An 11225-nucleotide genomic window follows, 5' to 3' on the forward strand; every position below is an offset into this window, starting at 1 on the left:
ATTTAAATATATTTAAATGTTCATTTGCTATTTATCTAGGGAGTGAAGAGTAACGCAATTTCTATTCTCCGTATGTCCTGTACATGTGGCAGAATCGACAAATAAAGTTGACTTTGACTTTGACTTTGACTTTGACTTTGACTTTGACTTTGATTTGCCACTTAATTATAGCTGTTAAAGTATGCTTGTACGTCACATTTACAAAGGTAAGACGGTTTGGCACTTAATTTCATGTTGTGTGCATGTGTAGAAACAATGGGTAGGATGGATTCCCAGAACACCTGGCAAAAGTGACTCGAAATAGACACTTTTGCCAGTTACTTTGAGTCTGTGTGTCTTTTTAAGTAGTTTTAAACCTTACTACGGTACTTATAAACTGCTTACCTGTCATAGAAACCGATTTCTAAGTTTTCAATGATGGGAATGATGCCTTTTAGTGCCTTGATTTATTTTCCACCTAAACATGATATAGCATGTTTAGGTGGAAACAAGTGAGCTAACTTCCTGCTGACTTCTAACTCAGTTAAATTTAATACATTCTGCCTGGATATTAAACTTAATCGTTACACCTGGTAAAGCAGCAACGCTGATCATTTTATTAAAGATGAAAGAATTTAGACAGTTTTTAACTCAGTGATGCCGCAGTGATCGTTTGATTTTGGGACCTGAAGCGGACGGCGTTTTGGACCCAGATTACTCCGCGAGGCTCCTGACTACAGTAGCCATAATGCTCCAACAATCCATCAAGCGATGCGGCTTCGTAGATTACCAAAGTCGCACTAAAACATTTTTTGACAGATTTTTGAGCGCTGTGTACCACATAAAATCGTTTTGAGGTCAGTAAGCACAACCAGAATTCAAACATAAGGCGCACCGGATTGTAAGCTGTATATTTTTGAGAAAATTTAATTTTAAGTGCGCCGTATAGTGCGAAAAATACAGTATTCATACAGCACTTTCACGTTCACACACTCACTCCAATGGATGCATCAGGAGCAACTCGGGCTTCTGCATCTTGCCCAAAAGACACTTTGGCATGCAGCCTGAAGAGTACAGGAGCCCGCGATCAATCTGCTTTCTTTCTAATTGGTAGACAAGCCGCTCGACCAGCTGAGTCACAAGTCTTGTGTGATGTGAAGGGTCAGTGTGCACAGCTGTTAACAAACCTTTGTAGGGATTTTAGAGCTAAAACTAACTACATGGACCTGGAGGTATATGAGAAAATACCAAATTAGTTATAAAAATCCTGCTCACTGAAGCCTCAACCTGTCAACTCAGCACACTGTTGCATAACGCACAGTTTCTCAGTTCAGTTCATTGATTTAGCCCCACCTGAATGCCACAGCGACTGTGTGCATCTGGACTGGATGAAAGGCTCACAGAGGCTCCACACTGGAAAACATGTTTATTCACTTTTACCAGTGCAGTCAGATGAAACAGGAAACAGAAGAGACGGACACAAACAAACATGGAGCATCACTGCATTACACAAGTCAAGGTCAGTAAAGGTCATCACACCTCTGCAGCACACAAGACTATTTCAGGACCAGTGAGGATCTGTGTGGCCACAAACGAGCACATGCTTGTGGCATTATCCGACAAGCAGAAGTCCAAGATTTTCTGAGAACAAAAGAAGTACTCTTTGTGGCCTTTGTGTGGGCCACTTATTGGGACACACTGCCACCTGCTGGTTAGGAGGCAGCTGTGCAGCAGCTGGATCAGCAATACATTTTAAATGTTAAAACATCTAGCAGGAGCCCACCAACATTAAAGACTACACACTAGTTCAAACCGCGGCACTTGAGCTAGCTAGCTAATAGCTGGTAAGGGACTCGATTTTTCAATCAGTTCTTTAATCCGTTGTGACAAATCGTTCAAACACATAAAACGTTACAGTTAAGCTCGGCTGAGTTTGCTGTTTATGTGAAAGAAGCAGAAACATGTTCATATAAAAAGTCAAATAAAAAAAAAAGAGTATATTTACCTTCCCGACTTGAAAGAAAATTCTGAAACAAGTACTTCTCATATCTGTGAATTTGTACATGAGAGGAGTGATAGCTACCATATGATGTAAATAACTGTCCAGTCAGTTCAGCAGACATGACCACTGCGTACAAGTCTGGTGTGGAGAAATGTGAGTGTGTGTGTTTCACATTCAGGATTCATCTCCGTTAGCACTATCGTCTTCTCCTTCCTCCTGCTCACCTTCATCATCATCATCGTCCTCTCTCCCTCTGCTTTTCGTCTGCACACAGGGACACACACACAGGACAAAGGTTAACGTCAGTATTTGACACATGGATCAAGCAAATGAAGCCCAAACTCCACAGTAGTTGGGACGGTGTGTAAAATGTAAGTATAACTATCAAATGCAATGATTATGATCAATATATATCTACAACGTATGCAAGGCCTCTGCCGACAAAGACTTCATCTGTATACCTTTCAGCACTTATGAAGCTTTTCCACATCTCTAAAAGTGTTTCTGAGCCCATGCAGTGATTTCCATGACACAGTCATGTCTGTTTTTAATGCAGTGCTGCCTCAGGGCCCGAAGATCAATACTGGTCTTTGGCCTTATGCTCTGAATCTTTTGATGACGTTATGCTCTGTAGATCAGCGGTCCCCAACCTTTTTTGCGCCACGGACCGGTTTATGCCCGAAAATATTTTCACGGACCGGCCTTTAAGGTGTCGCGGATAAATACAACAAAATAAAACTAGTACCGGTACCGAAAAAAAAGAAGATTTATTCATAACACACGTGAAAAGACCCAGAAAAACCGAGTTAACGATTAAAACGATAACAAAATAACGCTGAAAACCGATAAAAACCCTGAAAACCATACATTTCACACCTGAGCCTCAACTCTCGTGGCCCGGTACCAAACGACTCACGGACCGGTAAAATGAGCTTCTATTTTTCACAAAACAGTAAAATGTCCAGCTTTAAACATCTGATATTTCCTTTGCTCTACTATGAAAGAAATATTGTTTTATGGTTTTTGGAAATAATTTTATTTATATTTTAACATCATCCCAACTTTTTTGGATTTATGGTTTTAAAAATAAATCATGTTAGGTTCTTTGCACTAAATTCGCCTGTTGAATAATAGCTGAAAACAAACTATGTGCATACAACAACTTGTTTAAAACAGCTGCTGATGTCCTCCTTTCCTTTTCCCCCTGTCCTCACCTCATCTTCATCCTCCAGCAGGTCCCCCTCCTCCTCTGAGTCATGCAGCTCCCGGCTCTCTTTGCCCCTCTTCAGACTGTCTTCCTTCTTGCTGGAGGTAGATGAGTGAAGAGGAGACACTTCACCTGGCTCAGGTTTGGAGCTTTTCATCTCTGAGTAGAGGGTGGAAAAAAACACACAAAAACACTCAAATAAAAAGCTGATTTTTCTGTTTCTGCCAGTCTGCTCCATACCTGAAACGTTTATATAATTGATGGCGCTGGGTGCATGAAATGTATATTTAACATTTGCATAAGCACCTCCATGACTCATCTTTGTGCAGTGTGAGTCACAGAGAATATATTTGTGAAAAAAAATGACATCTTCTCTTTTGGAAGAAGTGGACTTTGCTTGAACTGGTATTAGCTAATGCCAACCAGACAAGTAAATAATCACGTACACGTGTCTGTTTGTAAATGCATTCTTGGTCTCACATTGGAGGTTTTTAGGCTGTTGACGTGATGCCTGGCTGCCCTAAAATCAAAGTAGGACCCACCTGATTTCTTGCTGTGGTCCTTCTCCATGTGGTCTAAGCTCTCCAACAGGTAGTCCACCTTGTGTTTGATCTGTGTAAGCTCCCTTTTTATGGTCTGTAGATCATCTGCCTTCACTGTAGGGGAAGTATGGGATAAGCCACTACTGAGATGACCTTTGGAAGTCACCAGTAAAGACGGCATGGATGACTCTGTGAGGAACCTACTTGTACGTGAAGTTCTCTGGCTGCTCTTGGAGGAGGAGGAGGAGAAGCTGGTCTTGGTTCGTCGGCTCCCTCCGCTGCTCAGGCTCACCCTGGGACGTTTGGAGGGGATGACCGCGCGGGACAGAGGGGGAGGAGGAGGAGGCACCCGGGACTGGTAGGAGTACATTCTGAGAAGGAGAGCATCAAAGTGTTGAGCTTACTGGCTCTGCAAGCTGCTTTACAACCCCCCAGCTAGCCAAAAATGTGCTGAGCAGCAGGCAGATTATTCTTACATGTGTAAAGAATAAACTGCTTACCTGTCATAGTAATCTCTTTGGAAGTCGTAGTCCAAATCAAAAGATGAACTGTGAAAAGAGAGGGGACAGAAAGATTAGCCAGCAATGTGCTAAAGCTGCTGCACTGTGACTGAGAGCAAAGCAGCATGCACACACCTGTACATGTCTCCTGCAGATCGCTTCACTGTCTTCGATCTATGAGGCTTCGGTTCACCTGCCAGATTGATGTCTGTAGGAGGAGAAACATCGAGGTAAGGTAGGATGGACTAGAAATCCAGGAAAGAAAAACGCTATGGGAGAGAATGTGTGAAATTTCATCAAACACATCACACCACATCTCCATCTGGTATGTTATTTTTGTCAGACTAGTGCAGGTTTTACCTCTAACAGACTGTATCGGCAAATAAGTCCTCACGTTTATTTTTATTTGCCTGAACAACAGAGAGGCTCCTCTGCTCTTGTTCAGAGTGGATATGAAGCAACTCTCCTCTTTCTTTACTTCATTTTACTTGATTGTAACACTAGAGGGCAGCAGCATGTGTTTAAACTGTGAAATGGGAAGGACGTCCCAGATTTTAATCTGTAGGTGAGCAAATAAACTGCACATTGTAACAGATACAAGTCAGGGATTGAACATATTTACAGCCTATACTTTGTGCCTCCATACAATTTTCTAAATGCACTCGTGATTAGAAAAATAGGAGGTTGGAAAATGTATTCATTTGCTTTCCTGCCAAATTAGAAAGACTGATTTTGCTTTCAGTGCAGTAAATATAAAGCTACTGCCACAACTTTACCTATATCACATATACGCTGCACAGAAGGAGGCATACCTAGATCACAAAATATGGTAACAAAATATACTATCTAACACTTCCAAAAGTCTTTAATGTAGTGCAAATAGTATTATATTATTGGTTAACTTGCTTTATTCTTCAGTGACATTACCAAGCAATACCTTAACATGCTGTTTTTTTCCTCCATCTCACCTAGCACCTGTCCAACGATCATGCGGCCGTCCTCCCCGGCCACGGCGGCCCTGGCGTTCCTCTCGTTGGAGTACTGGACGAAGGCGTAGCCCTTGTGGACGGAGCAGCCGAAGATCTTGCCGTACTTGGAGAAGATCGCCTCCACATCGGCCTTGGTGACCAGCAGGGTGTTGAGGTTGCCGATGAAGACGCGGGAGTTGAGGGAGTGGGGGTCGGTCTTGTTGGTCACGTTGCTGCTGGCCATCAGGCTGGAGGAGGAGGATGATGACCAACTGGCAGGGAGGCAGAAAGAGAAGGGTGAGTGCATGGGTGAAGATAGCAGTGGGGAAAGAAAAGCAGGTCAGCATGTGGAGGTCAGCAGTGTTTAGAGAAACAAGAAGGTGTGATATAGATTTGTCTTGTACTAAAGTTTAATGATAATCTCTGCTCAAAGGTCAGTGTGAGTGTTGAACCTTCAAGTTCTTTAACGGTATGACTTGAATCACACTGCCTTTGAGAATTCAGAATGATAGTCAGTGAATTGATTATTGATGAATTTCTTTTGATCTAATAGTTTATAAAACATCCAAAGATGAAAACCTGACTTCTAAAATGTTAAAACCAGCAGCCGTTCCAACTAATTTTTGGCATTTTGTGTATGAAAAGCTTCACATGCTTCGTCATTGTGAATACAGGTATTAATTCTCTTTAATCAAACTGAGTTCATTTATCTCTAATTACATAATAGCCTCATTATAATCATATGAGAATGCCACTGCAATTACTGTTACGCACAAGGAACTTTAAGTTGTGCTTCTTACCCCTTACACACTAACTGCAAGTTTGCACTATCAAGAGCATCTAAAAATAGATACTAGACAGAGTAGACAGTGTGATCGGGTCATGAAGCAGCCAGCACTCACTCCATTGTGTCTGTACTCGGGTCGGTGGAGGTCTGCCTGTCTGTGTCTGTTGGAGAGAAGAGGATCGTGGAGAAGCTATGAAACATGGAGACTGTGGGGGGGATTTTTGCTACACCTCCAAAAGATAGGATTTTTCCTCATATTTGGCCAAAAAAGGGGATTAAAATGGAAAGAGGTGTTAAAATATTTTAAAAACCTGTGGGATAAATTGTTGTTATGACAAAAACAAGCATATTCACTCGTGAGCAAATCCAATAACCTTCATCCTCCACAGAGGGTGAAGAAGCTAAAATGATTTTCTTTGCATTACAGCAGCTGGACAAAGCTTATAAAATGTGTTGTACAGCTTAATAAACACAGCAACCTCTGAAGTGCCGACTGCATCAAAATTGGATCGTCGCACACCAGGAAGTTTGCGTCATGTGCACTTCGCGAGTCTGCAGGTACGATCCCCTTCTTTCGGTGTATGCCAGTAACAATCCGCCATGTTGGCTGCCACATGTTAGAGTCCCCTCTGACGGCTCTGCTGACATGAAAGTTTTGCATCACGTCATGTTTCACTTGCATCGGTGCAGTTTTGGAAGCTTCTCCTGTTGCTGTTCTGCATAAACGCACAGTGTATGCATGCAGTCAGTGGCGTACCAGCGTTGATTTTAATTAGTACAGTCTTGCCACACTGTTGCTGGATTGCTGTCTCACCAGTGGCCAATACTGCAAAGTTATGTAACACTGCAGGAGAGGGGGACAAGTCCCTGAATGCAGTGTCAAAGCGACACTACAGGAAAAGGGTGATTTCATAAGAAGTCTTTATTTTATTCTGGTCACAATTCTGTAGTAAACTTTAAACCCCAGCATGCGGGAAATGATCTTCTTTGCTCAGTCCCCAGAGTCATTCATCTCATTATCCACCACTTCAGCTACTGCAAAGTCACGCCTCAGCTGCCAAAACAACGGCGCCCAGCAGCCTCTCCCCGCTCTGGCTGGTGACTCCTAGCAGAGGATTACAGTTTACAGCATTCCGGCCACAGCTGAAAGCGCTGCTTGCCACTGCATGATTTTGGCCAGGATGCGTCTACTGTTTGGCGAGCTGACAGGACGTCTACAACATGGGGCGTGTTCAGGAGGTGCCGGGGACAACTGTGGCCTCTTTAGCTTATGTTTCTAAAGCTTTGTGGGGGGTTTAGGCAAGAATATCAAGGCACACGTGCACTCTAGTGTGATCTGAATATCTGATGCTAAACACAACCAGTCAAGTTATATTTACACACAAGATGGAGAAAGGAACATTAAACCCTTGTATGTTATAGGCATGTGGATGGGAAGCTTGTGTTTGGACTGAAACAGGCAAATATCTTGCAAACACCAATTTTGCAATTTTCAAATCTTTGGGCACATGCCCATCAATTGGAGGACCTTGTTTGTCTTTTATGTGTAATGATATTTGGAGCCATTTGTGTTCACTTCCTTTAACTAGCATTCACTGCAGGCCTGTTACGTTTCCAGTTCTATTCAATTGCATGATAGTTTGTGGTCCCCTTGTGATTTAATTCTAAATTCAACATGTGGGGGCTCATTATTCAGGAACAACTGCTTATTATAGTCACTCATTAATGGCTCAACACACCTCTGTGGAACTTTTCTTATCCACTGCCTCATCTGGGCCTCATTTTACAACTCCATAAAAAACCTGTTCACTGTTCAGCTTCCCTCTGAGTGTTGGATTTGTGTTTGTGCTTCAACTGTGACAACACACTGCAGCTCTCAGGATTCATGCTTGAAGACAGACGAGACAAAATGACAAGAGCAGCTCTGCTAGAGGTTTTTTTAATACACATTCAGGGAGCAGAAAGTGGCGACGTGGTCGTCACCAGAGGTTCTTTTGATTTGTTTTCCAAATCAGATCAGAGATGATGGAGGTGAAAAGGTGAAATGGAACTTGTTAAAAAAATATCTGAATTTAAAAAAAAAGAAAAAAAGGGGCAGAAAAAAAAAATCAGTGTTTAGTGATTACTGAATTAGTCACTCATTAAGGTTATTTCCCTTGCATGCTGCAGTAAAAAGCCACTTTAGGGACAGATAATTGCCTCTTATAGAGCAGGCAACTTTGTGTTTACGTAAGTAATGGAGCACTTTTTAATTTGTCAATTAACATGCACACTCACAACAAAAAGAACAGGGGAAAAAAATCACTCCAAAGAAGGAGAAACAGTCCTCTTTTTGGTCTCTGTCGGTGCTTTTCCTTCATCTAAGCACTTTATGTGGGAAGATTTGAAGAGGTGTTATCCAGCAATCAGCTCCAACACAAACTGGGCCACTCACAATCAACAGCATGATGCATCTGATTATTACAAACTGGGAGGCGCATTTATGAGGCCATTAGGGCCAAACAGTTTGAAAATTAAGTGGCTGATTTCTCTTCTTTTACAGCACCCAAAGCCCCCCGAACTACTCTCTACTTTTAAACAAAAAAGAAAAAAAGGGGGTGGTGGGGGAGGTAGAAAATAGACTAATGCCAAAAAGGGGTGAAAGTGGAGTAATATATTAAAAAAAATGATGCAAAAGTTGAGGTGAAAAAACAAAAAAGTGTAGACCAACTTACGATTTGCTGCTGCTGAAAAAAGTGGCTTCAAAAACTAAACGGGGGAAACAAAAAAAAAGGTAGAAATTAGAAAAGAAGGTTTCTAGACTGTTCTGATGCTGTCATCACAACAAGCAGGGGAGAAAACGTCAGGGCAAAAAACATGAACGCTACAAAAGCGGCTCATCACTTATTTAGGATAAGTTGTGAGCTCTACATCACACTGCGGTGACAAGAGATCCGGGAATATGAGAAGTCACGTTTTCCAAGGAATTTCTTCTTAAACCAAAATTTAAAAACACTAATGGAAAAATATGATTAGACATTTTAAAAATCACATCTACAATAAAGATACTTATTACAGCTCATGACTGTTTAACTATATGCACTTTAGGTAGTACAGACGTACTGGACTTCTGATGAGGTTTCCTCGATCTTAGATATTCCACGATCAGCTTTAAGTGGTGTTATTGCAAGATGGAAGCATTTTGAAGTAGTAGCGTGCCCGATGTTGTAAAGTTACAGACCGGGGTCGCCGATGCTTAAAGGTCACAAAACCCCTGCTAAGCAAATTACTGCAGAGCTGCAAATCTCCTCTTGCATTAACATCAGCACAAACACTGTGCACCAGGAGCTTCATGGCCTGGGTTACCATGACTGAGCAGCTCCTGTAGATGTACAGTACAGTTCTGTCCATTTAGTACAGCTAGAATAAAGATGAAGATTTTATTCTTAACAGATCTGGTAATATTGTGAAACCGGTGTTTATCAAATTGGAGTGCAAGTGCCCCTAGAGGTGATTATGAGTACTGCATTAAAAAAAATGTAGTACCTACCAAAGAGTGTTTTTACTTTATACCTTCTGGAAAAATCCTGAAATTTAAAAATAATTACATGATAGTGAGTTCAGTAGGACTTCAACTTTATTACATTTAACTTTTTTTCATTCTACAGAACGATAAACCTGGATTAGCTGTTATACTACCTTTAACACCAGGGATTCTGAAGGAGAAATTGACATTTTAAATCTGCATCTCTTCACTGAACTCTATCATTTATAACACAAAAAAAAAAACCACTTTTGCTATCTGAGCTTCTATGTTAATGTAAACTGACCCACAAAGGAATCAGTGGTCTGCGAAAAGGGCGGTGGGTGCTTTATTTTGGCCTCCTGCCTGCCCTCCATGTAGGGGTCAGAACAACACCCCTGCTTAAGGCCACTTCACTGCAGACCACACCCACTTGGGGACCGTGGAAGTTGGGTAGAGCAAGGTGGGTCCAAAAAAAAAAAAAAAAAAAAAAAAAAAAAAAAAAAAAAGTAGACTTCATTGACTTTCCACTGTAAAATGTTGCATAATTGATTATAAGTTTGTTTATTAGTATATAAATATTAATTCATAAAGCTTTAAATCCAATGAAAGGCTTAAAAAAAACCCACATAGGTCTATAAGCCTGCTTACAGCAGGCCCACTTGAGCACTTCAGGTCTAAGCAGCTGCACAGCTCAGAGTACATTGCCAAGATTGTTAAAACACAAAAAAATGAGTAATTATATCAAAATTACCAAATGCATAATTCTGTAGTGCCAGTGTTACAGCCCCCCCTCCCTCCCCCGTCCATGAACGTGCGATACATAAAAACACTGTTGCTTTAATGTTCCTCCAAAAACGCCCCCGCTTCTCACAGAGGGAAAACATCTCGCCTGCAAAATAACAGGACTCCTGAGATCAGCTGCGGCAAACACACCGCCTCAGCACCGCCAAAATCACACAGAAAACGGAAAAATACGTCGTTAGGACTCGTTGTAAACGACCGCATAACAAGTTTCAAGTGGAGGCAAAACACAGGACCAGAATAAAATGCAAAATTTAAAAACATATTCCCAGAAAAACGGCGACACTTTTATTTTCTTTCTGGCAAAACTGTCCAGAAAATCCTTCCATATTTTATCTTCATAGAAATTAGAGCACACGCAAATAAATCATAGTTTTACACGGCATCCCTACAAAAATCAAGCCTTTAAAATGTCGTATTCGAAAAAATAAAAACAAATAATAATAATAAAAAATATATATAAGTCTATATGTTGTTGTGGAAGCTACTTAAAACTAGTTTCTGTGCAGTTTGTGCCATCACAAAATGTACGTCACTACAGCCAACACAGTCTCAGGAATACCAGCCAGGAGGGGAAAAAAACACATTAAAAATAAAAACAAAAAGTCCCAAAGACGGTTCAAAGTCAGGACAAAAACAAAAAAATGTAAAAAGGTAAAAAAAAATCTCTCATTTAAAAATACTCACCAGGAGTTTAACACTAAAAATGAGAACAATTCAACGCTCTTTCTACTTGCACGGGTAAAGATCCGCTTACAGCGCTGCTGGCTCAACGTATCACCTTGAAACCAGTGGACACGAAATGGCGTCGACTCGCACTGGCGACAGGGGAAGGCCACGCCCGCTTCCGAATCCTAGTTTCTGATTGGATATCCTGAGCCCGTGTCTGTTTAATCTCTTCGCTGATAGGTTTCGTGCTCTTGCCACTGCCGTT

At 41.4% G+C, this 11225-nt stretch overlaps 1 protein-coding gene across 11 annotated transcripts; it reads right to left on the reverse strand.

Moving 5' to 3' along the window:
* Positions 1 to 1398: 1398 nt before the first annotated feature.
* Positions 1399 to 11103, reverse strand: hnrnpcb (heterogeneous nuclear ribonucleoprotein C b). Of its 11 annotated transcripts, none has more exons than XM_086277818.1 (10): positions 10979 to 11096; positions 9515 to 9551; positions 8700 to 8733; positions 6101 to 6146; positions 5199 to 5470; positions 4366 to 4438; positions 4231 to 4278; positions 3731 to 4101; positions 3196 to 3347; positions 1399 to 2245 (listed from the first exon to the last, which is right to left on the reverse strand). In XM_086277818.1, exons 4-10 carry the CDS (start codon positions 6103 to 6105, stop codon positions 2156 to 2158), a joined length of 1011 nt encoding a protein of 336 aa, XP_086133944.1. In that variant the 5' UTR covers positions 6106 to 6146; positions 8700 to 8733; positions 9515 to 9551; positions 10979 to 11096; the 3' UTR covers positions 1399 to 2155. The 11 variants fall into 11 exon arrangements, with proteins under 11 accessions (XP_086133944.1, XP_086133952.1, XP_086133999.1 ...); XM_086277826.1 differs by having other exon boundaries at positions 6465 to 8733; XM_086277873.1 differs by lacking the exon at positions 6101 to 6146 and having other exon boundaries at positions 3731 to 3844; positions 3935 to 4101; positions 10979 to 11094.
* Positions 11104 to 11225: the final 122 nt, after the last annotated feature.

Source organism: Aulonocara sp. 'chitande type north' Nkhata Bay, linkage group LG3 (assembly GCF_057382095.1).
Source record: "Aulonocara sp. 'chitande type north' Nkhata Bay isolate Kocher_YH1m ecotype deep benthic linkage group LG3, A_spYH_male_GT1.1, whole genome shotgun sequence".
NCBI lineage: Eukaryota > Metazoa > Chordata > Actinopteri > Cichliformes > Cichlidae > Aulonocara > Aulonocara sp. 'chitande type north' Nkhata Bay.

What these genes read in the sequence shown, in the direction of transcription:
- hnrnpcb (XM_086277862.1), bottom strand. An exon ending in GATCGTTGGACAGGTGCTAG is followed by an intron (nt 4,439 to 5,198) that starts GTGAGATGGAGG and finishes CTCCTCCTACAG; the next exon opens with ACATCAATCTGGCAGGTGAA. An exon ending in TCTGCAGGAGACATGTACAG is followed by an intron (nt 4,279 to 4,365) that starts GTGTGTGCATGC and finishes CTCTTTTCACAG; the next exon opens with TTCATCTTTTGATTTGGACT.